Raw genomic sequence first — 27,667 nt, 5'->3', positions numbered from 1 at the left:
TGGGGAATAACATTTAAAAAGGATAAAATACGGAAAGACTACAGAAGTTGTTCAACTGCTGAATTAAATCAAGTTCTCTGCAGATTTGCAGAATGAAACATGAGTCTATAGTTTGTTAAGCTGACTTCCTGATTGGTCCCTCCCCTTCCTGTCAGGTGGTGAAGCTGCTGGGACCAAACGTCCAGCTGGTCCACAAAGAGCTGCTGTCTCTGCTGCAGGATGATGCTCTGGAGGTACGTCAGCCAATCAGGATGCACGCTGATGCATTCTAGTCTCAGTAGTGTTTACATGTGGGTTCTTGTAGTTTACTGGGTCTGGTTTTTGTTTCTGGAATGATTTGTAGATAACTTCTAGCTGTCTTTTTTATGTATAGGTACACATACATTTTCTTCAGAACATTTGTAAGGTCTTGTTTTGTTTGACGTACGTTACAGACCTTGTTGTTGTTGTTGTTGTTGTTGAGGTGTTGGACGCTCTGATGAATCACCTGGAAGAGACTCTGGAGGCAGTTCTGTCCAGAGGAGAGAACCTGGCGCTGGACAAGAAGGTGACAAACTAACCTTCAGCACCACAGGGCCGTCCACAGCAAGAAACATAACTATTACTACTGTATAACCATAACTATAACCATAATCATAACTATAACCATAAATATAACCATAAATATAACCATAAATATAACCATCAATATAACCATCAATATAACCATAACCATAACTATATCCATAAATATAACCATAACTATAACCATAACTATAACCATAAATATAACCATAACTATAACATAACTATATACTATAACCATAACTATAACCATAACTATAACCATAACCATAACTATAACTATAACTATAACTATATACTATAACCATAACTATAACCATAACCATAACTATATACTTTAACTATAACTATAACTATAACCATAACTATAACTATAACCATATACTATAACTATAACCATAACCATAACCATAACTATAACTATAACCATAACTATAACCATAACTATAACTATAACTATATACTATAACTATAACCATAACTATAACTATAACCATAACTATAACTATAACCATAACTATAACCATAACTATAACCATAACTATAACCATAACTATAACTATAACTATAACCATAACTATAACTATAACTATATACTATAACTATAACTATATACTATAACTATAACTATAACTATAACTATAACTATAACTATAACTATATACTATAACTATAACTATATACTATAACTATAACTATAACTATATACTATAACTATAACTATAACTATAACTATAACCATAACTATAACCATAACTATAACCATAACTATAACCATAACTATAACTATAACCATAACCATAACTATAACCATAACTATAACCATAACCATAACTATAACCATAACTATAACCATAACTATAACTATAACTATAACTATAACTATAACCATAACTATAACCATAACTATAACCATAACTATAACTATAACTATAACTATAACCATAACTATAACCATAACTATAACTATAACCATAACTATAACCATAACTATAACTATAACCATAACTATAACTATAACCATAACTATAACTATAACCATAACCATAACTATAACTATAACTATAACTATAACTATAACCATAACTATAACTATAACTATAACCATAACTATAACTATAACTATATACTATAACTATAACTATATACTATAACTATAACTATATACTATAACTATAAATAACATAACTATAACTATATACTATAACTATAACTATATACTATAACTATATACATATATAACTATAACTATAACTATAATATACTATATACTATAAACTCATAACTATAAATTTCATAATTATAACATATAATTCATAATTATAACTATAACTATAACTATAACCATAACTATAACTATAACCATAACTATAACTATAACCATAACTATATACTATAACCATAACTATAACCATAACCATAACTATATACTTTAACTATAACCATAACTATAACTATAACCATAACTATAACTATAACCATAACTATAACCATAACTATATACTATAACCATAACTATAACCATAACCATAACTATATACTATAAGTATGTGAGCCGCCACGCTGCTAAACGATAACATTCGGGTAACGGTGTCAGACGAGCGGTCCCCGGGGCGCAGAGCTCTAGAGAGCCGGCAGTTTGATATTCTGATGACAACGGCAGCAGAGAGCCAGCCTGTTGCCTGGCTAATCTTGGTTCTCTTGTGTCCTCTGGTTCCTCCACATCCTGCCATGGTTCTGCGGTGGTTCTGCGGTGATTCTGATCCAGTTCCCGGAGCTGCTGGCGGCGCTGCTGTTAGCCGAGCAGACGGTGGGAGTGTCTCTGCGCTGGCGGCTGCATGAGAAGCTGCTGCAGCGCTACAGCTGTCTGAGCCGACTGCTGCCGGGAGAAACTCTGCACCAGAACTTCTCCCCCCGGATCTTCAACATCCTCACTACCAATGTCAGCTCTGCACCACACACACGACCAGGGCCTGAACTTTACCGTCAGACCACACACACAACCAAGGCCTGAACTTTACCGTCAGACCACACACACACGACCAAGGGCCTGAACTTTACCGTCAGACCACACACACACAACCAAGGCCGGAACTTTACCGTCTAACCACACACACACGACCAGGGCCTGAACTTTACCGTCTAACCACACACACACGACCAGGGCCTGAACTTTACCGTCAGACCACACACACACGACCAGGGCCTGAACTTTACCGTCAGACCACACACACGACCAGGGCCTGAACTTTACCGTCAGACCACACACACGCGACCAGGGCCTGAACTTTACCGTCAGACCACACACACATACGAGACCAGGGCCTGAACTTTACCGTCAGACCACACACACAACCAAGGCCTGAACTTTACCGTCAGACCACACACACACGACCAGGGCCTGAACTTTACCGTCAGACCACACACACAAGACCAGGGCCTGAACTTTACCGTCAGACCACACACACAAGACCAGGGCCTGAACTTTACCGTCAGACCACACACACGACCAGGGCCTGAACTTTACCGTCAGACCACACACACAAGACCAGGGCCGTTTAACCACAAGCCACACATGCTCTATACCAGCCAGTTTCTTTTTGCCTCATAAAGATGAAATACAGGAAATGCCCGAGCATCATTCTTGAACTTGTTAAGAATACACATTTACGTGCTATATATTCTACCCGCCAATGTGGCAGATAGATTGAGCGTTTTACCCGCCAATGGAAAAATTCAAAATTCTGGCGTGCGGTAAAGTGTTAAAAATAATCATTATTAAATATAAATGCGGCCCACTACATGTCAGGCCCTGCACACGACACAACACAGCGAGTTAACGAAGGGAACAGACTAACTAACAGGTAACTTTCCTCCCGGGTGTTGGCGTTGTTGCAGAAGGTGTTGCCGGTCCAGAAGGAGGCCGCCCGGACGTTCTGCACATTCCTGCGTTACAACCGCAAACAGGAGCAGCGCCAGGAGATGATGGAGCGGCTGATCCAAGGTCAGAACACTCTGCTGCTTCTGTTCAGCGGCAGTTAGCGTCCACTAAAGGTGCTGTTTCTGCCACCGACAGGCTTGGATTATTATTAGTATTCTAAGTGCCAAATAACTTACATTGTAGCTTGTTGCTGACTAATGACTGCAGTGATCTTAGTTAATACTGGTAGCCTGGGAAAACCCTGACGAACTTCAGGCAAATTTGAGATTTGTTCTGCAAGTCAGTCTGGCCAAGAGCCCATTCAAGCCCATTTCCAATTTTTCCAAATCGAGGCACCAATCACAACCGTTGAGGCGGTCTTTACATGATGACAATAGCGCAGCGACGTTGAAGTGTCATCTCCTTCATCACTCTGATTGGTTGAAGGACTATCCAATTGCGCACAGAGGCATTTGAGCGGCGTCCATTGGTGACGCCCCTTTGGAAATGGGCTGTGAATGAAGCTTCCCCAGACCCACTCTCAGTTACAGCTGAGAGTGGGTCTGGTGTCAACCAGGCATTAAAGTGCCCATATTATGAAAAAAATCACTTTTTTTGGGATTTGGGGAGTTATTTTGTGTCTCTGGTGCTTCCACATGCATACAAACTTTGAAAAAAAAAACATCCATGCTGTTAAGAGTGAGATATGGTTTCTGAATGTGTCCTCCTTTCAGTCTCCGGGCAAGTTGTTCAAAATCTGCATGGCTTTCTACGTCACTAGCTGAGACGAGGGGCCTAACCGTTAGCATGCTAGCGCTAGCATGCTAGCCTGTTCTCAATGGCAAAACACTGCTACAACACAACTTCACCCTAATCTACAAAATAAATTGTATAGAACTACTTCCATGTCCCTGTATTCCACGCAAAGGTGGAAGTGGGCCCTTGTTTAGAAGAAGTCTCCCAGCTAATCCTGCCTTGTTCTACTGAAGTTGGAGAAACAGCTAGCTAGCTTATGTAGTCCTTACCTAGCTACTGAGCGTGTAGTCCTTACCTAGCTACTGAGCGTGTAGTCCTTACCTAGCTACTGAGCGTGTAGTCCTTACCTAGCTACTGAGCATGTGCGACTGACAACAAAGATGTTCCAGCAGTGAGAGGTCTCACTCTGTAGCTAAAACAGAGACCTGAACAAAGGGTGAAACGAGGAGCTGCAGCAATCAGCAGTACAACTACAATATGGTGTTTTTTGAAAATTAAATCATGTAAACCTATTCTGACCTCAAAATACAATTATGAACCTGAAAATGAGCATAATATGGCCACTTTAATACTGGACCAATTTCAGAGATTCCCATCAGCCACTTAGACACAAAAGCATGAACAATAGGGTCCAAACGGAAGAAAACCAAAGTGACCCTCCGCTGGCTGTCCAACACAACGTTGGCGGTCGTCTCATGTTTCAGATCTGGCTCAGGGGCGGAGCTACTGGAACCGGCTCAGGTTCCTCGATGTCTGTGAAACAGCCACTGACATTTTCTCCAGAAAATACTTCAACAAACACTTCCTGGTCCCAGCGCTGGAGCTGGTCCACGATCCCGTCGCCAACGTCAGGTAACTCTGTCCAACGGCAACATGGGGGGGGGGGGGCATTATAACCGGGGGGTTCTGGGGTCCCCTCCCAAATCTACACCTGTGACTCTGTCTGCGATTTGTACGGCGAGGAAGTTAAAGTCTGTGACTTCACATGTAAGACACCTGTCTGTCTACCTGTCTGTCTCTCTCTGTCTATCTGTCTCTCTCTCTCTCTCTCTCTCGGTCTGTCTGTCTCTGTCTGTCTCTCTCTCTCTCGGTCTCTCTCTCTCTCTCTCTCTGTCTCTCTCTGTCTGTCTGTCTGTCTCTCTCTCTCTCTCTCTCTCTCTCTGTCTGTGTGTGTCTCTCTCTCTCTCTCTGTCTGCCTGTCTGTCTGTCTCTCTCTCTCTCGCTCTTTCTCTCTCTCTCTCTCTGTCTGTCTGTCTGTCTGTCTGTCTGTCTGCCTGTCTGTCTACCTGTCTGTCTGTCAGGTACAAGCTGTGCCAGATGTTGCCCAGACTGCGTTCGTCGCTCCGCTTGCCGGCCGACAAACAGCTGCTGCAGAAACTCGACTTCTGCGTCCAGAAACTCCTCTGCAGAGAGAAAGACAAAGACGTGGTGGCCGCCATCCGCAAGGTAAGAATTCATATTAATATAACACACTGAGACTTTCTGTAGGTCTGACAGGAATCTAGTCTCCAGAGACTAGAACCTCTCTAGTCTCCAGAGACCGGTCCAGAACCTCTCTAGGCTCCAGAGACCAGAACCTCTCCAGTCTCCAGAGACCGGTCCAGAACCTTTCTAGGCTCCAGAGACCAGAACCTCACTAGTCTCCAGAGACCGGTCCAGAACCTCTGTTTGAAGACTCTGTTGGTGACCCATGCAAGAATAATCCAGTTGTGTTCTGTGTTTATAATGTTTTTCAGACCGTGTTGGAACTGGACAAACTGGACATCGCAGAGCCTGTAAGAACATTTTATTTTCATTAAGGATTAATCAGTTAATCTCAGCTTCATACTACTCTCTACTGCTGTCTCTCTACATACTACTCTCTACTGTTGTCTCTCTACATACTAATCTCTACTGTTGTCTCTGTACATACTACTCTCTACTGTTGTCTCTCTACATACTACTCTCTACTGTTTTCTCTCTACATACTCCTCTCTACTGTTGTCTCTCTACATACTACTCTTTACCGTTGTCTCTCTACATACTACTCTCTACTGTTGTCTCTCTACATACTACTCTCTACTGTTGTCTCTCTACATACTCCTCTCTACTGTTGTCTCTCTACATACTACTCTCTACTGTTGTCTCTCTACATACTACTCTCTACTGTTTTCTCTCTACATACTACTCTCTACTGCTGTCTCTCTACATACTACTCTCTACTGTTGTCTCTCTACATACTAATCTCTACTGTTGTCTCTCTACATACTACTCTCTACTGTTGTCTCTCTACATACTACTCTCTACTGTTGTCTCTCTACATACTACTCTCTACTGTTGTCTCTCTACATACTACTGTCTACTGTTGTCTCTCTACGTACTACTCTCTACTGTTGTCTCTCTACGTACTACTCTCTACTGTTGTCTCTCTACATACTAATCTCTACTGTTGTCTCTCTACATACTACTCTCTACTGTTGTCTCTCTACGTACTACTCTCTACCGTTGTATCTCTACGTACTACTCTTGACTGTCGTCTCTGTACATACTACTCTCTACTGTTGTCTCTCTACATACTACTCTCTACTGTTGTCTCTCTACATACTACTCTCTACTGTTGTCTCTCTACATACTACTCTCTACTGTTGTCTCTCTACATACTAGTCTCTACTGTTGTCTCTCTACATACTACTCTCTACCGTTGTATCTCTACGTACTACTCTCGACTGTCGTCTCTGTACATACTACTCTCTACTGTTGTCTCTCTACATACTACTCTCTACTGTTGTCTCTCTACATACTACTCTTTACCGTTGTCTCTCTTCATACTACTCTCTACTGTTGTCTCTCTACATACTACTCTCTACTGTTGTCTCTCTTCATACTACTCTCTACTGCTGTCTTTTGCGTCAGTATTTTACCAGTTGGGAGTGAAAACGGTTTACCGTATAACCTCTGTGTTCCTCCGCTGGGTGTTTTGTGTCTCGGCAGTTTCACAAGAGGCAGGAGAGAGATTTACTGGACCAGAAGAAGGAGAAGGAGGAGACTCTGCTGCTGGAGATGGTGAGTCTGACACTGGCAGATCATCTTCAGTCTGAATCACTTTCTGTTTAGTTTTAACGACGTGTCCTCTGTTGTCAGGAACAGCTGGAGCGCCAGCAGAGTGAAGGGAAACTCAACTCTGAGAAACACACCGAGAGAAAACGTAAGGTTTACATGAAACGAGTGAAGGTTGAGGTTACTGTATGTGTACCTGTAGGTAGATTTGTTTTGCAGCAACTATGAAAACAGACTATAATCTGTAATGGTCTGCTATACATGTAGAGAGACGCTGGGGAAAGCTGTGGCTCTCCAATCAGCTGACTAGATCATTTAAGTATTTGGTTTAAGGAATTCCTCGCCTTTGAAGATGCGTAAAGGAAAAGAACAGGACTGACTCAATAAAACATGGTCTTTATGGTTCGATGAATATCAAAGTACGAGTTTCCTTAAACAATACAAGCGCTGTTGACCCTTTTTGCACACAGCTTTACATTTGGCTACAAAGTAGAGGGCTGCATTGGGATTGGGTCCCGCGGGACCCAACGCAAATCTTGCGGGAGTGGCCAGTTTGAACTTCGCTGTGGGCCAGAACGGGCAGCTAAAAAAAACACTGCAGGATCGGGATGTAGCCTAGCGACAGGATGGAGTCAATAAATGGTGCTTCAATGGTGAAAGTTAAACAAAGAGCGCTTCCCAGCGCTATCAAAGCTGGAGCGTTTCATTTCATATTTTTTGCCTAGCAGTCTATTTTTATGTGCCGTGTGATGGTGCAAAGTTTTTGACAAAACAAAGTTATTATTATTAATAGCCTATAAAATGACGTGTTTTCTCATGCGGAACGGGAGAAGACACAAAGTCAATGCATCTTTCTCAGAGCTTTGCTGGTGGTAATGGTCAGAAATTCGGTGGGAGCGGGATGAAGAAAAGAGTCCTGCGCAGGGCTCTACTTCAAAGTTCAGGACTGTTTCAGTTCAATTTATTTATAGTATCAATTCATAACTAGAGTTATCTCAAGACACTTTACAGATAGAGGAGGTCTAGACCACACTCTATCATTTACAAAGACCCAACAATTTTTGCTGTGTGTGGGGTTTGTCTGAATGTTAGTGAAGGAAAAGTTGTATTACTGGTCAGAGTTTATTAATCAGTGTGTTTCTTTGACAGGAAGAGACAGTAAGACCAGTCTATCTGCAACCAAATCCATGTCTGTGTCCTCGGCTGGAGCCACCTTGTCCTCCGGTAAGACCAAAGCAGGAGGGACGAAAAGCTGCAATTGTGTTTGTAGACCTCAAAGTCAAAGTAAACTTTACTATCCCACAAGGGGAATGTATGTGGTCTTACATGTCTCCTCAAAAGAAAACAATTTGAACAGCCGTCAGTACGGACAAAACAGTATCCGACACATACAGAAGACAACATGAAGTTCTGACAAACAACAAGCAATAACAATAAAATAGCATCCAAAGGGCATAATTCTTAGCAATAAAATGAGAAATTAAAGTGCCAGAGAGTTAAAATACCAAAGACAGTTAGTTTTTCATTGTGCAGACTGAACCAGATCATGATGTAGACATTAAGAAAATGTTACTGGTGAACTGCAAACACAACTTTCTTATCTTCTGTCTTGTTGGAGGCCTTTTTAATTTTTTAACGTACCTTTTATCAAAGGCTGTATTCAATATTTTTGCTTTAAGAATATATTAAATGACAAAGTGTTGTCTTCTCTGACTACGTACTCTACCTACCATCTCAAGTCTCTGAGTTAGAGTCCAAGTCTCTGAGCTAGAGTCCAAGTCTCTGAGTTACAATAGAGTCCAAGTCTCAAGTCTCTGTGTTGCGACTCTAGTCCCTGTCTCTGCTTCTTACTATACTGAAACTGACTATCTTCGTCTCAGAACATCGAGGCATACCAGGATGTTGATGATGATGATGATCTTCTTACAGGTAGAGAGATGAGGAAGGCTAAACTGTCCCGGAGTCGATCTCTCAGCAGTCAGCCGACAACGTCCAAAGCTGCCAACTCAGACAGACCTCTGTAAGAACCGCCAGCCTTCCTTACCTTTAACTACCATTTAACACACGTTTAAAGGAGACCTATTATATACTGTTTTCAGGTTCATACTTGCAACATTACATGCTTAAATGTTGAAAAAACACAGTATTTTCTCATCCTGCTCATGGCTGCTTTAAAGCAACACTATGTAACTTTTCCCTCTTCGGTCCGCCTACAGGTTGTCAATGATAAGTAGTAGGGGGACTGAAGAGGGAAAATTTACATTAGTTATTAGTTACTTTAACATCAGTCAGATTCAGTCTGTCTGCAACGGAAAAATCACCAATAAATGCTTCCAATCCAAATGCTACCCAACCGGATATGTTTCAGCAGTAATGCGACCCAAAATTGGGGAGAAATTAACAACAATGGCAGCCAAGATTACAGTTTGGCTCAAGAGTTCTTAATCTCCTGTTTTGTGGCTCTGTTTCAGGAAAGTGAAAGAGCTGAGCAGTATGTCTGGACCTGGGAAGTCCTCCATGTTATCAAGCAAAGGTACCTCCTCCTTACATACAGCTGCATATTTAGAGACTGACATCCTCTGAAAACTCCCCCATAGGTGGTTGTTCTATGAGGACGTATTCCCTGCCACCACTAGGGGCGCTCGTTTATGAAACGCTCCTGTGGGTCGTATTAAGCCCGAGACACACGAGTCGATAATCGGCCGTTGGACAGTCTGGCGAGGTCAGTGACTCCAGTCTGGTCGGTGTGTTCCGTGCCGTCGTCCGTCCGAGGGGCCGTCGGCCTTCAATTTGGCTGATTTGACATGTATAGTCGGGGGGGCGGGCCCTACCGGCAGTCAGACTCAATGACCCATCTGATTGGTGGAGAGCTAACCAGGAAACGGGGAGCAGGATGAGCGTGACTAGAGTCTCTCAACATCTGACATTAATCTGATAAACTGACCTTTGTTGATCTGAAATGAAGACAGATTCAGCAGCTGCACGGCCTGTTTCTCTCTTCACATGTTTCCAGAAACACGTTACGGGGAACTATTTTAGGACAATATGAGATCGTGTTCTGAACGAGACGCCATGACAGTCTGGCTTTGAATTTCCGGAGAAACCAGACTCTATATTTAACACACTTTCTTTTCTCACGCTTCACTTGTTTTATAGATGACTCCTTAAGGACCGCCCACTTCTCTCTGGTGACCCAGTCCCCCTCCTCCATGCCAGTTTTGATCCGTAGCAACACCACCAGCCTCCTGGACAGGGCCAGTACCCTGGATCACAGAACAAGTACCCTGGATCAGAGAGATCATAGAACCAGTAACATGGACCACAGGAACAATCTGATGGAGCAGAGAACAGGTAGCATGGACCATAGACCCAGTCCCATTGACCAGAGAGACCACAGGCCCAGTTCTTTGGACCAGAGAGACCACAGGCCCAGTTCTTTGGACCAGAGAGACCACAGAACCAGTACGTTGGACCAGAGAGACCACAGGCCCAGTTCTTTGGACCAGAGAGACCCCAGAACAAGTACGTTGGACCAGAGAGACCACAGGCCGAGTACTTTGGACCAGAGAGACCCCAGAACTTTGGACCAGCGCAGTAAAACGATGGAGCGAGGCTGCACGGTGAAGGACGGCCAGTCCAGAAAGCTGTCGATGTGAGTTTTTGCTGAAATGTTCCAGTGGTAGAACCAGTGTTTGAAATGGGTCAGATCTCAGCCGTACTGAGTACCAGCACTTTGGATTTTTGTCCGAATGAGTACTCCTACTTCTAAATGTTAATAACAGTATTATTTATGAGCTAATGACCTCGATTTTAGCCCTTTTTACACTTAGCCACAGCAATGAAAGCATTCCCAAAGGCACATTTCAAGTGTGGACATCTCCCATGTCCAGACCTTCTAGTCTGTCTTGTCCACACAGCATTCCTGAATGGGAGAAAAACATGCTCTGGTTTATTGGCATTTCTTTAAACCAATCACAGTCATCTTGGGTGGGGCTAAGCTCCGGACGGAGCCAGACCTTCCTCCACAGAGCTGTGGAGGAAGGTCTGGCGAAGTGAGAGTAACCCTACATCTTACCCTCATCCCCGATAGTTTCAACAGAGCCGCTGGAAATATTCTCCTCCCCATCCACACTTCTCTTCTCAATTGTTCCTGTTTACCTGTGCTTACTATCTTGCATCACAGCTCGTAACTAATCATTGATGTTTGCGCGTTCATAATATTAATTATAATATTCACTGTGTAGCTGGTATCTAAACAAAAATATAATATACTGTATAATAATACTTTAACAAACTTTTTTTAAATTCCTTTTAACTGATCATAGTTAAAGTATTATTATTGAAAATGTTGTAGTATTTCTATGTTATGTTTTTAAATTAATTTATTGAAATATATCAGAGATTCCATCTGCGTACCACTAGAGGGAGCCAGTGTTACTAGACTGTATATACTGTCAAGGGCAGGGGTCTTCAACGTTTTTCAAGCCAAGGACCCCTTAACTGAAAGAGAGACGGAGCAGGGACCCCCTACTACATACAGTATATTGTATAAAATGAAGTTGCATATTAAACTGGGCCTACAATAACCTGTGGGGCCACCTAAAACCTTTATACATATCTTTGTGCATAGAATACTAAGCTATTAAAATAGCCTAATAATTTTTAACATGATTTTATAAATCATGTTTTAATGTTACACATACACGTAGCACTGTGAATCCTAACACTGTATCTGGGGATGGCGTTAGGGACTACCTTACCTATAGGCCAGTAAGCCTATCATCAGTGAGGATTCATATTTGATAATAATAGTATGTTGGATTAATTTTAGGACTTTTTCATTTTTGAAAATAAATTACAAAACAACAATAATTTGATTGATCTGATGTATTACCACCATTTAGTTGTTTTGTGTTATTTAAAATATTTATAAAATATCTGGTCATGCCAGAAGTAATTATTCCACTCATTTTTTAAACAACGCAACTACCCCCCCACAAACTCTGCGTATGCTTTAGTGGTTAGTGTTCATAAAATCATTGGGAAACATATTTACAGATACGGATAGAATCCCCTGAACGGTGATTTTTACATTTTTTGGAGAGTGGGTTTTTCATATTTTTTAAATCTACCTCTTCTAAATATTTTGGTTGTTTGTTTTACTCGGCTTCAGTGATTTAAATGATTTCTGTGCCGTTTTCTTTTCGTTCTACAGAAACAGGAAGTCAAACTCGTTCAGCGTCCAGTCGGGGCGAGACTGAAGACGATGATGTCGTCATACCGCTGCCCGGCAATCAGCCAATCAGCATTCAGGGTTCACAAGTCAATGGACTTCAGAACATTACCCAGAATGCAACAGGACATCATCTCTCCCTTCAGACAGACGAGTCCGACTTCTTTTGCTTTCTGAGCGCTGTGTAATCACCTGATCTCATAATGTCACCTGATTGGTTCAGTAAAATCCACCCAAACAAACTGTCAGTGTGTTTTTAATCTGTATTGTGATGTCACTGTGATGTTTGATGACATCATGTGTCAGCGAGATGACAGGCACAGAAGTTGACATTGTATGTTTAATGTTTTACACACAGTTATGTTTAAATATTAGTACATTACATTTACTACATACATTTTATATACAGCACACCTACTACAATAGCTAATGATGCTAACGTTTACTAATGAGCCAATAATTAGTTAATAACTGTCTGTCACAGAACCACAGTTACATCAGTGACTCGGATTCAGAGACATGAAAAACGGCGTTTTTTACGTTGAAAAAGGTTGTAGAAACGTTTGGTGTGAGGTTTCTGGGGAAAAAACTAAAACTGACAAAAGCACAGAGTATTGGCGTTTTTTGACGAATGAAACAGTGTAAAATGTGTTTTTAAATGTTATTTGCGTTAAAATGTAGTTGTTTCGTGGCACTTCTTGGCTTTCCATGTCTCCATCCATATTAAGTCTGATAACAGATATCACATGACCACTCACGCACACTGGGCATGTGCGTGGCGGTGTAAACAGGAAGCAGGTTGTCTGATGTTACTCTGCGGTTTAAGATCACGGACGTAAAAGTTGAAAATACAGAAAATACCATATCAGCGCTTTTCTAGGGTGCCGTAAAAACGCTGCTTTGTCCGTCGGGAACCTCACAGCAAACGCTGATTTGCCATAATACTTTTTGGCAGCACCTAAGCTGAATAAATGTAAAATCAATGTGAGCTTTAAAGAGCTCATAATGCTCATTTTCAGGTTCATAATTGTATTTTGATATTGTATCAGAATAGGTTTACATGGTTTAATTATCAAAAACACCATATTTTAGTTGTACTGCTCATTGCTGCAGCTCCTCTTTTCACCCTGTGTTCAGGTCTCTGTTTTAGCTACAGAGTGAGACCTCTCACTGCTGGAACATCTTTGTTGGCAGTCGCACATGCTCAGTAGCTAGGTAAGGACTACACGCTCAGTAGCTAGGTAAGGACTACATGCTCAGTAGCTAGGTAAGGACTACACGCTCAGTAGCTAGGTAAGGACTACACGCTCAGTAGCTAGGTAAGGACTACATGAGCTAGCTAGCTGTTTCTCCAACTTCAGTAGAACAAGGCAGGATTAGCTGGGAGACTTCTTCTAAACGAGGGAACACTTCCACCTTTGTGTGAATACCTGCAGAACAGGGACATGGAAGTAGTTCTTTTGGAGATTATGGTGAACTAGTGTGTGTTGTAGCAGTGTTTTGCCATTGAGAACGAGCTAGCATGCTAACGGTTAGCCCCCTAGCCCCCTCGTCTCAGCTAGTGACGTAGAAAGCCGTGCAGATGTTGACCAGCTGACCCAGCGACTGAAGACAGGACTCATTCATCTAAAAGTGTGTAGGCGTGTGGAAGCACCAAAGACAGAAAATAACACCCAAATCCCAGAAAAAGAGATTATTTTCATAATATGGGCACTTTAAAGCTCACTACATGACACTCAGATACTCAGAAATACTCAGATACTCTGATGACTGTACTTTGTCCCCAGTGGACTTCTTTACTTCCCGTCGACCTGCACACGATTGTTTTTCTGGGTCAAAATTTAAAATTAAAACCATAAGACCAGTGTTTTTGTCACTTTGTCATTTTTTTCTGTGCTTTTCTTGTTTTTTACCACGTATTTCAAACTTTTTCTGAAATTTGTCATTTTTTCGATGTTTTTGTCGATTTCATTTTTCTGTCAAGTTCTTTTATCAACTTTCTTCTTCAAATGCTATAAAATTGACTAAAACACCCAAATTCAATAAAGTAGTGAACTGATCCCTTATTTAACTTGTGAAGAGCGTTTTAGGGAACCATCCACGTTATTTATTTGGACAGTTTGGTTGAAAGAAACCCAAATGTTCCGATATAGAAACTTTTTAAAAATGGGTCAAATTTGACCCGAGGACAACAGGAGGATTAAGCATATTATCAGTACTCTCCAGTACTCACTAATACTCTCTAATACTCTCCAGTACTCTCCAGTATTCTCCAGTACTCACTAATACTCTCTAATACTGATACCAGCATCTTAGGGAGTATTGGAGGCTTTCTGATACTTCTAGTACTCTCTAATACCAATACCGGTAATACCAGCAGTAACCGGGGGTTACTGATACAGAACTTTATTAGAACAGATAAAGAATGCCATTAACCGCGAGTTAACTACGGACAATCATGCGTTAGTTTGCGATGAGATATTTGAAACTGTCTCGGGACCCGTTTGGTTCATCTTGCGTCCCGTCGGGGGTCAGGAGCCTCGGGTTGGGAACCGTTGGTGTTATTTGCTGGAGGGGTCGATGACGCGGCCCATGGCCAGCACGGCGCGGCTCGCCGCCTCGTACACGATGAAGAGGAAGGGTCTGTTGACCGTCAGGCGGGGGGGAAGACTGGAGAACACGCTGGCTCCGCCTCCCGCTGTGATGTCATCATTCTCCGCCACCGACACGCGAGACTTGTGATGAACCTGGAAAACAAAACTCACCATTAGCAACGAGCACACCGTTAGCAACGAGCTCACCGTTAGCAACGAGCTTCAGAATTCACCGTTAGCAACGAGCTTTAGAGCTGGGGTGGTGGTTTTAAAGTACTGATTATTTACATGGACTCTGGTGGGTTTATGATGCTTAAAGTGGGACAGAAGGAACTAGAGCTGGGGGGTCCATCTAAGGGAACTAGAGCTAGGGGGTCCCTCTGAGGGAACTAGAGCTGGGGGGTCCATCTAAGGGAACTAGAGCTGGGGGGACCCTCTGAGAGAACTAGAGCTGGGGGGTCCCTCTTCTCTCTAGGAAGGCTACCCAGCATGCATTGGGCAGTGATGGATTCTGCTCAGACCTGGCTCATCTCCAACGAGCCTATCGTCTCTCTCACCTGTGTGAGTTTGAGTCCTTCGGCTCCGCCCATGCTGCTGATGTCAGCGTCGTCCTGAAACACCTGAGTGATGCCGAGCGTCTGCAGGACGTCCCGCAGAGAGTACGAACGCTCCAACAGGAAGCGAGGAAGCTGAACCTCCAGCTTCCTGTTTACAAAATAAAACAGCAGAAAACAAGTTTCAAAATACATTTCATTTCTTTATCAAAGATCAAACTTTTAACTAGAACTGCAAGCAGTAATGACCGGGGGTCCAAGCCTCCCCAACCCGTGAGCCCGTACGACGACGGCGGCGAGGAAATATTGCAATGCGCAAGCTGCAAGGTCGTAAATTGCAAATTTGGCTGAGATATCCTAATGTTCGTGTTTGGTGGCTAGCTAAAAAAATTAGTTTGTTTGTTATTTCCGTATATTTTAACGTAGCTAAATTCTTTTGATAACTTTTAGTCCGGTCCAACTGAGGATGCTATGTGCCAAGTTTCGTACAAATCGGTTGCACGGCCTAGGAGGAGTTCGAAAAAGTAGGTTTACGACAAATCGTGATTTTACTGTAATAAATGTCTCGGCGGAAATGGCCGTGGCCTATATCACGTGATTTAGCTGAATTCAGGAACGCGGGGATGTAACGTTTTTGAATGTACGGTATAGGAGTTATGGGTGAAACCCATTCTTGTTTTTTATAGCGCCCCCTGCTGGTGGATATGTCTCATTCCTCCTTTCCAAGGCATGCATCACACTCTCTACTATCCGTTAAAGTTTCACTTGCATAACTTGTACGTTGTAGGCTGCAAAACCACTTTGACCATCGGAAAAATAACAATATTTACGAATACATCAGGGTTCCCAGCACCGCTGGTACTGGGACCCCCCTCGGGCTTGGACCCCTAACTAGGGTAGTTGGTACTGGGACCCCCCTCGGGCTTGGACCCCTAACTAGGGTAGTTGGTACTGGGACCCCCCTCGGGCTTGGACCCCTAACTAGGGTAGTTGGTACTGGGACCCCCTCGGGCTTGGACCCCCTAACTAGGGTAGTTGGTACTGGGACCCCCCTCGGGCTTGGACCCCTAACTAGGGTAGTTGGTACTGGGACCCCCCTCGGGCTTGGACCCCTAACTAGAGTAGTTGGTACTGGGACCCCCCTCGGGCTTGGACCCCTAACTAGGGTAGTTGGTACTGGGACCCCCCTCGGGCTTGGACCCCTAACTAGGGTAGTTGGTACTGGGACCCCCCTTGGGCTTGGACCCCTAACTAGGGTAGTTGGTACTGGGACCCCGCTCGGGCTTGGACCCGGAACTATAAACCCCCCTTGACAGTTTACACATATATATATATCATATATATATATATATACATACATATATATATATATATATATATATATATACATACATATATATATACATATATATATACATACATACATACATATATATATATCATACATATATATATACATACATACATATATATATACATACATATATATATATACATATATACATACATATATATATATACATACATATATATATATATACATACATACATATATATATATATATATATATATATATACATATACATATATATATATATATATATATATATATATACATACACATACATATATATATACATATATATATATATATATATATATATATATATACATATATATATATACACATACATATATATACATACACATACATACATATATATATATATATATATATATATATATATATATATATATATATATACATATATACATATATATATATATATATACACACATATACATACATATATACACATATATATATACATATATACACATACATACATATATATATATAAACTGTCATTGTTTTTTATATATATATTTTAAAAGTGCAGTTTTCTAGTGAGTTTAGTGGTATGTAGCAGCCTTTCCCAATGTGTGTATTGCGCCAGTTGATATTACGACAACAGTTTAAAAAACGATAAATTGTGCAGCACTAAATTTAGTTTTATAAAACAATAGAGAGAGAATGAAGAAGGAGCGAGGAAGGGTTAGCTAGTCTCACGTCTTCTTCAGCTGTCTGATCCAGGCCTGGATCTTTTCTCCGGTCACTTCCTCTTCCACCGCCGTGACGTCCACGTCTTCGTCCGGCAGCACCACCAACATGGCCGCTCCACCCGCCATCGGCAGCTTCAGCACACCGGCCTTCAGCGAGCGGTCGTACGCCAGGAAGTACTTATCGGCCCGGAACATCATGGGAACCATGACGACGTGATACTTTCCCACGTAGAAACGCTCGTCCTGAGTCACGGACTCGTTAAAGGACGGACTGAACCGCACTGCAGGAGACACAATACAATCAAACTTTATTTATACAGACAGAAGAGTTATAAAATTACCCCCCTGTGACCCCCCCCCCAGACAGATGATAGTTACCCTGGTATAACCCCCCCCTGTGACCCCCCCCCCAGACAGATGATAGTTACCCTGGTATAACCCCCACCTGTGACCCTCCCAGGACAGATGATAGTTACCCTGGTATGATCCCCGTGACCCCCAGACAGATGATAGTTGCCCTGGTATAACCCCCACCTGTGACCCTCCCAGGACAGATGATAGTTACCCTGGTATGATCCCCTGTGACCCCCCAGACAGATGATAGTTACCCTGGTATAACCCCCCCCTGTGACCCCCCCCCAAGACAGATGATAGTTACCTGGTATGACCCCCCTGTGACCCCCCTAGTTACCGTTGTATGCGGCAGCAGTAGCGAGCAGCAGCTGGGTCTGGGGCTCTGGGTCGGCCACCAGTTCCTGGACCTGGTCTCCGGTCACCTCCTGCGCCCACAGGTTGATGGCGTCGGCAGCCTCCGGCGGAGCCGCGTACGCCACATTCTTCACGCTGACGCCGAGCTTGGTCTGCAGCAGGTCCAGGTAGGACGGAGACACCTGGACGCCTTGTGCTGGAAACACGGCCATGCCTTGCTTCAGGGTCATGGCGGCGCTGCCCTGCTGCACGCCGGCACTCAGAGTCTGGAACAGATCTGAGAACAAGAGAGAACCGCAGTTTATAGATTATATCAAACATACCTACTGTCTGAACTAGACCAGCCCACCACCCGTAGACCAGCCCACCACAATCAGCCGGACACCACCCATCCTTGCACTCCCCTTCAACACAGCAGGGTTATATATTAGCACCATCCACCAGCCTAATGCTTGTAACAACACAGCAGGGTTATAAACTAGCACTATCCACCAGCCTAATGTTTGTAAAATATGCAGGTGGCTGCTAGATTTGCTTCACTCATCATCTTTGCTTGCTAACATGAGATATTTACACAGCTAAAAGCCATATTTATCATCAGGATCATTAGTTTTGTGTTGATAATTCTTCGTCCTATTGTAACCTGTATTCCTCTTGAATTAGAATACTTAACCCCTGACCCACCTGGCAGTGTATCTGACCCCTGACAGTCTGACCCCTGACAGTGTATCTGACCTCTGACCCACCTGGCAGTGTCTGCGGGTCCAGTCCGGTGAGAGTGAGCCCCTGCAGCAGCTGTTCCTGGGTCGACCCGTTGGCGGCGCTGAGCAGCGCCAGCAGTGCGGCCGACAGCGTGAACGTTGACAAGAAGACATTGTTGTCGGTCCGGCTGCAAACGGCTCGGTACAACCTTGCGCCGAAGTCTGCGTTCCTATTGGTCAGATCGTCCAGGGAGGAGTCTGCGGGCTCGGAGGAGGCCAGAGTTAGCAGGAGCAGGCCGACCAATGAGAGAGCAGCACAGGGAGGCATGGTCACAGCGCCCTCTGTTGGGCCAGAACACACATTTATTTATTCTCATAAGAGGAGACGCTGCAGAGAAACATTTAACCAACAGATATCAGCAGATTATTACTGACATTAAGACTAGTTTTCTATAATGTATGTATGAATATGCAAATGAGGCATACATTTAGGAGAAATCTACAGACACAAGTCTGAATATATATTTATATATATATATATATATATACAGTGGTGTGAAAAAGTGTTTGCCCCCTTCCTCATTTCCTGTTCCTTTGCATGTTTGTCACACTTAAGTGTTTCGAACATCAAACCAATTTAAACAATAGTCAAGGACAACACAAGTAAACACAAAATGCAATTTGTAAATGAAGGTGTTAATTATTAAAGGTGAAAAAAATCCAAACCATCATGGCCCTGTGTGAAAAAGTGATTGCCCCCTAAACCTAATAACTGGTTGGGCCACCCTTAGCAGCAACAACTGCAACCAAGCGTTTGCGATAACGTGCAATGAGGCTTTTACAGCGTCCTGGAGGAATTTTGGCCCACTCATCTTTGCAGAATTGTCCTAATTCAGTTACATTAGAGGGTTTTCGAGCATGAACGGCCTTTTAAGGTCATACCACAACATCTCAATAGGATTCAGGTCAGGACTTTGGCTGAGCCACTCCAAAGTCTTCATTTAGTTTTTCTTCAGCCATTCGGTGGTGGACTTGCTGGTGTGTTTAGGATCATTGTCCTGCTGCAGAACCCAAGTTCGTTTCAGCTTGAGTACACGAACAGATGGTCGGACATTCTCCTTCAGGATCTCTTGGTAGACAGCAGAATTCATAGTTCCTTTTATCACGGCAAGTCTTCCAGGTCCTGAAGCAGCAAAACAGCCCCAGACCATCACACTACCACCACCATATTTTACAGTTGGTATAATGTTCTTTTTATGAAATGCAGTGTTCCTTCTACGCCAGATATACTTGGACACACACCTTCCAAAGAGTTCCACTTTTGTCTCATCGGTCCACAGAATGTTGTCCCAAAAGTCTTGGGGATCATCAAGATGTGTTCTGGAGAAATTGAGACAAGCTTTGATGTTCTTTTTTGCTCAGCAGTGGTTTCTCCTTGGAACTCTGCCATGCAGGCCATTTTTGCCCAGTCTTTTCCTGATGGTGGAGGCATGAACGCTGACCTTAACTGAGGCAAGTGAGGCCTGCAGTTCTTTAGACGTTGTTGTGGGGTCTTTTGTGACCTCTTGGATGAGTCGTCGCTGCGCTCTTGGGGTAATTTTGGGCGGCCGGCCACTCCTGGGAAGGTTCACCACTGTTCCATGTCTTCGCCATTTGTGGATAATGGCTCTCACTGTGGTTCGCTGGATTCCCAAAGCTTTGGAAATGGCTTTATAACCCTTTCCAGACTGATAGATCTCAATTACTTTCTTTCTCAATTGTTCCTGAATTTCTTTGGGTCTCGGCATGATGTGTAGCTTTTAAGGATCTTCTGGTGGACCTTACTGTGTCAAGCAGCTCCTATTTAAGTGATGCCTTGATTGTGAACAGGTGTGGCAATAATCAGGCCTGGGTGTGGCTAGAGAAATTGAACTCAGGTGTGGACAACCACAGTTATATTATGTTTTAACAAGGGGGCAATCACTTTTTCACACAGGGCCATGATGGTTTGGATTATTTTTCTCCTTTAATAATAAACACCTTCATTTACAAATTGCATTTTGTGTTTACTTGTGTTGTCCTTGACTTTTGTTTAAATTGGTTTGATGTTCGAAACACTTAAGTGTGACAAACATGCAAAGGGAACAGGAAATGAGGAAGGGGGGCAAACACTTTTTCACACCACTGTATATATATATATATATGTAGGGGTGGTACGGTTCTACAAAAAAATCACGGTTCGAGTTCAGTATCACGGTTTTCGGTTCTGTACGGTTCTTGTTATTTTTTCTTTTTAATCTTTAACACTCCAGAAATATACTTCAGCATATGATGTATAGCAAAAAATTAGCATATTGAATGCATGTTGCATCAATACGTGCACACAGTGGCAGTTCTATCGTTTTATTAGTCTTCTCCGGGAACCATCACCTTATCGTGGTGGAGAGGTTTGTGTGTGCCCCTAAGGAGTGGCAGACCGGGGTGGTAGTTCCCCTTTTTAAAAAGGGGGACCAGAGGGTGTGTGCCAATTACAGGGGTATCACACTTCTCAGCCTCCCCGGTAAAGTCTACTCCAAGGTGCTGGAAAGGAGGGTTCGGTTGATAGTCGAACCTCAGGTTGAAGAGGAACAATGCGGATTCCGTCCTGGTCGTGGAACAACGGACCAGATCTTTACTCTCGCAAGGATCCTGGAGGCAGCCTGGGAGTATGCCCAACCGGTCTACATGTGTTTTGTAGATCTGGAGAAGGCGTATGACCGGGTCCCCCGGGAGATACTGTGGGAGGTGCTGCGGGAGTACAGGGTGAGGGGGTCCCTTCTCAGGGCCATCAAATCTCTGTACGACCAAAGCGAGAGCTGTGTCCGGGTTCTCGGCAGTAAGTCGGACTCGTTTCAGGTGAGAGTTGGCCTCCGCCAGGGCTGCACTTTGTCACCAATCCTGTTTGTAGTTTTTATGGACAGGATATCGAGGCGTAGTCGGGGTGGAGAGGAGTTGCAGTTCGGTGGGCTGGGGATCTCATCGCTGCTTTTTGCAGATGATGTGGTCCTGATGGCATCATCGGCCTGTGACCTTCAGCACTCACTGGATCAGTTCGCAGCCGAGTGTGAAGCGGCTGGGATGAGGATCAGCACCTCTAAATCAGAGGCCATGGTTCTCAGCAGGAAACCGATGGAGTGCCTTCTCCAGGTAGGGAATGAGTCCTTACCCCAAGTAAAGGAGTTCAAGTACCTTGGGGTCTTGTTCGCAAGTGAGGGGACAATGGAGCGGGAGATTGGTCCGAGAATCGGCACAGCGGGTGCGGTATTACATTCAATTTATCGCACCGTTGTGACGAAAAGAGAGCTGAGCCAGAAGGCAAAGCTCTCAATCTACCGGTCAGTTTTTGTTCCTACCCTCACCTATGGTCATGAAGGCTGGGTCATGACCGAAAGAACAAGATCCAGGGTACAAGCGGCCGAAATGGGTTTCCTCAGGAGGGTAGCTGGCGTCTCCCTTAGAGATAGGGTGAGAAGCTCAGTTATCCGTGAGGAGCTCGGAGTAGAGCCGCTGCTCCTTCGCGTCGAAAGGAGCCAGTTGAGGTGGTTCAGGCATCTGGTAAGGATGCCCCCTGGGCGCCTCCCTAGGAAGGTGTTCCAGGCACGTCCAGCTGGGAGGAGGCCCCGGGGAAGACCCAGGACTAGGTGGAGGGATTATATCTCCAACCTGGCCTGGGACGCCTCGGGATCCCCCAGTCGGAGCTGGTTAATGTGGCTCGGGAAAGGGAAGTTTGGGGTCCCCTGCTGGAGCTGCTACCCCCGCGACCCGACCCCGAATAAGCGGACGAAGATGGATGGATGGATGGATGGATGACTGTTTTTGTCATTTGGGACATTGTCCACCCCCTTTTCTGTCCAGGAGAATTGTTACATACCTTATTAGAAAAACATAAAAGTTACAAATGTCCTGCTGTGGCATCTGGTTTTTGGACCATTTTGTTTGTACTGTATAAGCAAAGTGTTAGTGTTACATCTCAGTTAGGTTAGGGACTTGGAGGAATTGTGCAATAATGACAAATTCACACACTTGTTTACAGTAAATAAATAAATAATAAACAAATACAAATCTTAAAGTCAAGTTCATAAAGTCACTTTCTTTGCATTCATTTGATTCCCAGTTAAGATCCTCTGGTGAGAACGGCTTTCCATTGTTAATATGGACTTAAACACTGTTCTGAAGTGCTAAATAATAAAATTTTAATCATGTGATAAAACGTGATTAATCGTGATTAACTATATGTAGCAGGTATGGAAAAGTGTTTGTATTCCACCAAATATCCCTCATTTTACGGTGTATTGATTTTTGTTTATTTGCTCCTTATTCAATGAAGGAAGGGACTGTGTGCATGTGCGTGTGCGTGCGTGTGTCTGTGCGTGTGTCTCTCTGTGTGTGTCTGTGTGTGTGTGTGTGTCTCTCTGTGTGTGTCTGTGTGTGTGTGCGTGTGTCTGTGTGTGTGTGTGTGTGTGCGTGCGCGTGCGTGTGTGTGTGTGTGTATTTTGCATGGGTAATGCGCCCTCTGCTGGTCGTTTTGTGGACGTACTATTTGTTTTCCCTGCTCTCGTCAGACGATGTTGGGTCTGGCCAAGAGCGGTAGGTACTTTGTGTAGCGCGAGGCGGATGTATAAAATACTATGTTTAATGTGTATTTCAGTGATTAGACAGGCTGATTGTGGTTAGTATAGATTTTTAGCAGTTGGACTGTTTCATTCTCTTTCGTGTATTTTTGTTTATTATTCAGTTCTGAGTGTTTTAGTGAGCTAGCTTACATGCTATGTTTTTATACAGTGGGGCAAAAAAGTATTTAGTCAGCCACCAATTGTGCAAGTTCTCCCACTTAAAAAGATGAGAGAGGCCTGTAATTTTCATCATAGGTACACTTCAACTATGAGAGACAAAATGAGAAAAGAAATCCAGAAAATCACATTGTAGGATTTTTAATGAATTTATTTGCAAATTATGGTGGAAAATAAGTATTTGGTCACCTACAAACAAGCAAGATTTCTGGCTCTCACAGACCTGTAACTTCTTCTTTAAGAGGCTCCTCTTTCCTCCACTCGTTACCTGTATTAATGGCACCTGTTTGAACTTGTTATCAGTAGAAAAGACACCTGTCCACAACCTCAAACAGTCACACTCCAAACTCCACTATGGCCAAGACCAAAGAGCTGTCAAAGGACACCAGAAACAAAATTGTAGACCTGCAGCAGGCTGGGAAGACTGAATCTGCAACAGGTAAGCAGGTTGGTGTGAAGAAATCAACTGTGGGAGAAATTATAAGAAAATGGAAGACATACAAGACCACTAATAATCTCCCTCGATCTGGGGCTCCACGCAAGATCTCACCCCATGGGGTCAAAATGATCACAAGAACGGTGAGCAAAAATCCCAGAACCACACGGGGGGACCTAGTGAATGACCTGCAGAGAGCTGGGACCAAAGTAACAAAGGCTACCATCAGTAACACACTACACCGCCAGGGACTCAAATCCTGCAGTGCCAGACGTGTCCCCCCTGCTTAAGCCATAACATGTCCAGGCCCGTCTGGAGTTTGCTAGAGAGCATTTGGATGATCCAGAAGAGGATTGGGAGAATGTCATATGGTCAGATGAAACCAAAATAGAACTTTTTGGTAAAAACTCAACTTGTTGTGTTTGGAGGGGAAAGAATGCTGAGTTGCATCCGAAGAACACCATACCTACTGTGAAGCATGGGGGTAGAAACATCATGCTTTGGGGCTGTTTTTCTGCAGAGGGACCAGGACGACTGATCCGTGTAAAGGAAAGAATGAATGGGGCCATGTATCGTGAGATTTTGAGTCTCACCTCCTTCCATCAGCAAGGGCATTGAAGATGAAACGTGGCTGGGTCTTTCAGCATGACACTGATCCCAAACACACCGCCCGGGCAACGAAGGAGTGGCTTCGTAAGAAGCATTTCAAGGTCCTGGAGTGGCCTAGCCAGTCTCCAGATCTCAACCCCATAGAAAATCTTTGGAGGGAGCTGAAAGTCCGTGTTGCCCAGCGACAGCCCCAAAACATCACTGCTCTAGAGGAGATCTGCATGGAGGAATGGGCCAAAATACCAGCAACAGTGTGTGAAAACCTTGTGAATACTTACAGAAAACGTTTGACCTCTGTCATTGCCAACAAAGGTATATAACAAAGTATTGAGATGAACTTTTGTTATTCACCAAATACTTATTTTCCACCATAATTTGCAAATAAATTCATTAAAAATCCTACAATGAGATTTTCTGGATTTCTTTTCTCATTTTGTCTCTCATAGTTGAAGTGTACCTATGATGAAAATTACAGGCCTCTCTCATCTTTTTAAGTGGGAGAACTTGCACAGTTGGTGGCTGACTAAATACTTTTTTGCCCCACTGTATGTATCTGCGTTGGCATTGTGTGTCCTGCACTGCGCCCGTATAAGTACATGCATGTTCTCTTTATGTTGTTAGGCGTGTGCTGAGGGCATTCTACCAACGCTGTGTTTCTCCTCTCTAAAACACTCAACACGTATGTGATTTGTATTTTGTAATGCTGTGAGGTTGCATTAAAAGTGTGAGTGTGAGACATCTGAGAGCAGTTTTATATAGGCTATATATTACAAAAGTATTTTAATATTCTTATGTTGTATTTTTGCATTCATTGTTTCATATGTGGGAATTTTATTTTATTGAGAAATTAAATTATTTCTGAGCCGAGAGCGCTTGCAGCAGCAGCAGTCCTGAGTCTCCAGTCGTCTGCTTCACACGTCAGACACAACGCAGGTAACCGGTACTGAGGCCAGGTATGATATATATATATATATATATATATACACACACACACACACCATACTACCGGTAGGTTTCAACCTCTAAACGTTTCTGTTTTATATTAAACTGAATATATTTGGGATTTGGACAAAGAAAGATTTAAATTACACTTTTGGGACATTTTTTCCCTTTTTCTGACATTTTATAGAAAATAATCTGCAAACGGATGGATCCGACCGGCTGGTCTAAGTCTAAATGTTTAAATATCCAGATGAGGCATTATCTAAGGGTAACTAGAAATCTACAGACACAAACAGAGTCTGAAAGATGACATGTTAGGGAGATAAAGAGACACTAATCTATGAATTAAAGAAGCTAAACGAAGCATTAATGATATAAGAGTAGATGGTCCGACGTAATGACGTCATGATGAACCTGGAGAAATGAATACATTATTAATATATAATGTTTAGGAGCACGCAGTTAGAAAGCCAGAGACACACGGAGTCTGCGCAGATCAGAGCACATCTGCTGTCTCATCGATCAGGGAACATATCGGTGATGTAATGATGATAAACAGCTGATCTGCAGCCGGAGACAGCCGAGCAGAACCGAGCCGAGCCGAAGAGAAAGAAGAGAAAGAGTTTCTGACCTTTAGTTCTGTTGGTCTTCTGGTTTTCTGATATTTTGAGACGTTTTTCTGATCTGAAGCTTCACGAGCTGCGCATCAACATCCAGCTCGCTCTCGATCGCCCTCAGCATCACTTCCGGTCACTGCTTTTCAGAATAAGAGTCCCGTGTCTGCAGCGTTCATTAAATGATTGATTTAATTTCACACAAACACAAATAAAACACGGCTGAATACAGTCAAGTGGTTGCCAGGCAACGGAACCAAAATGTCAGATAAACACTTAAACATTTATGTTGGACACAACTATTTTTAAATGATTATTTTTAAATAAACTTCATGAAAATGTTTAATTTAACATGAATTCAAACTATTTACTGTTTTAATAATTCATTCATTCTGAAACTCCTCACTCCGTTGTCATGGAGATTTCAGAACCTTTCGACAAATTTCACATTTCCTCAACATTCATAAACAAAAACAGTTAAAAGGTTTAAACACAGCTCCAGTAATCAGGCTGAAACAAACACGTTAAATAAACTAATTATAAACTATTTGTTTCAGTTCATGCTTTTATTTTGAAAGCGCCTTCTCAGAACCTTACCGCGCAGGCGCACAGTCAGCAGCCTGACGTCATGGTGTTGTGTGTGGGGCCTGTCTGTGACTGTTGTTTAAATAAAAGGAGATTTAAACCAGAAAACTTTAAAGATCTCAAAATCAATTCAGACAATAAAACACATCGATAAAATCACAATAAATCACGATAAATCAGAATAAATCACAATCACGATAAATCATGATAAATCAGAATAAATCACGATAAAATCACAATAAATCACGATAAAATCACAATGAATCATGATAAATCACGATAAATCCCAGAGGACAGGAACATTGAACACCCAGTGACCCCGTCAGCAGGGCGTCCAACCCGATGGGGAAAGGCTGCAGATCGTGTCAGAAGACAAATACCTGGGGGGGTTTAACTGATTCATCTACAGCTCAAGTAAAAGGGTCTGTAATCAAATCAAATGCAACCTCAGTGACTTTAGATACATTCACCATCAAATGTCCAGACAGGCAGCAGACATGTACATTCTCCATGGTCTTCTCACATATCAGCTACTGTTGACC

At 43.0% G+C, this 27,667-nt stretch overlaps 2 protein-coding genes across 2 annotated transcripts in view; one reads left to right on the top strand and one right to left on the bottom strand.

Annotated features, from left to right (window-relative positions):
* The window catches only part of ppp4r4 (protein phosphatase 4, regulatory subunit 4), a 23,723-nt gene extending 10,640 nt beyond the window's left edge, over window positions 1-13,083 (top strand). Inside the window, exons 12-25 of the mRNA XM_078274652.1 lie at window positions 156-233; window positions 464-547; window positions 2,333-2,506; window positions 3,463-3,568; window positions 4,945-5,092; window positions 5,542-5,686; window positions 5,977-6,015; window positions 7,211-7,282; window positions 7,361-7,424; window positions 8,426-8,500; window positions 9,206-9,296; window positions 9,748-9,809; window positions 10,433-10,928; window positions 12,492-13,083. Coding sequence (XP_078130778.1) covers window positions 156-233; window positions 464-547; window positions 2,333-2,506; window positions 3,463-3,568; window positions 4,945-5,092; window positions 5,542-5,686; window positions 5,977-6,015; window positions 7,211-7,282; window positions 7,361-7,424; window positions 8,426-8,500; window positions 9,206-9,296; window positions 9,748-9,809; window positions 10,433-10,928; window positions 12,492-12,537 — 1,680 coding nt within the window. The 3' untranslated portion in view covers window positions 12,538-13,083. The remainder of the gene's footprint in view (window positions 1-155; window positions 234-463; window positions 548-2,332; window positions 2,507-3,462; window positions 3,569-4,944; window positions 5,093-5,541; window positions 5,687-5,976; window positions 6,016-7,210; window positions 7,283-7,360; window positions 7,425-8,425; window positions 8,501-9,205; window positions 9,297-9,747; window positions 9,810-10,432; window positions 10,929-12,491) is intronic.
* Window positions 13,084-14,880: 1,797 nt separating this feature from the next.
* LOC144533352 (protein Z-dependent protease inhibitor-like) lies at window positions 14,881-26,650 on the bottom strand. The gene is made up of 6 exons (XM_078274651.1): window positions 26,558-26,650; window positions 19,177-19,473; window positions 18,414-18,707; window positions 17,730-18,003; window positions 15,661-15,808; window positions 14,881-15,256 (listed from the first exon to the last, which is right to left on the bottom strand). Exons 2-6 carry the CDS (start codon window positions 19,457-19,459, stop codon window positions 15,071-15,073), a joined length of 1,185 nt encoding a protein of 394 aa, XP_078130777.1. The 5' UTR covers window positions 19,460-19,473; window positions 26,558-26,650; the 3' UTR covers window positions 14,881-15,070.
* Window positions 26,651-27,667: the final 1,017 nt, after the last annotated feature.

The sequence above is a fragment of the Sander vitreus genome, chromosome 18 (genome assembly GCF_031162955.1).
Source record: "Sander vitreus isolate 19-12246 chromosome 18, sanVit1, whole genome shotgun sequence".
Classification (NCBI taxonomy): domain Eukaryota; kingdom Metazoa; phylum Chordata; class Actinopteri; order Perciformes; family Percidae; genus Sander; species Sander vitreus.
This window is presented reverse-complemented; position numbering and strand designations above follow the sequence as displayed.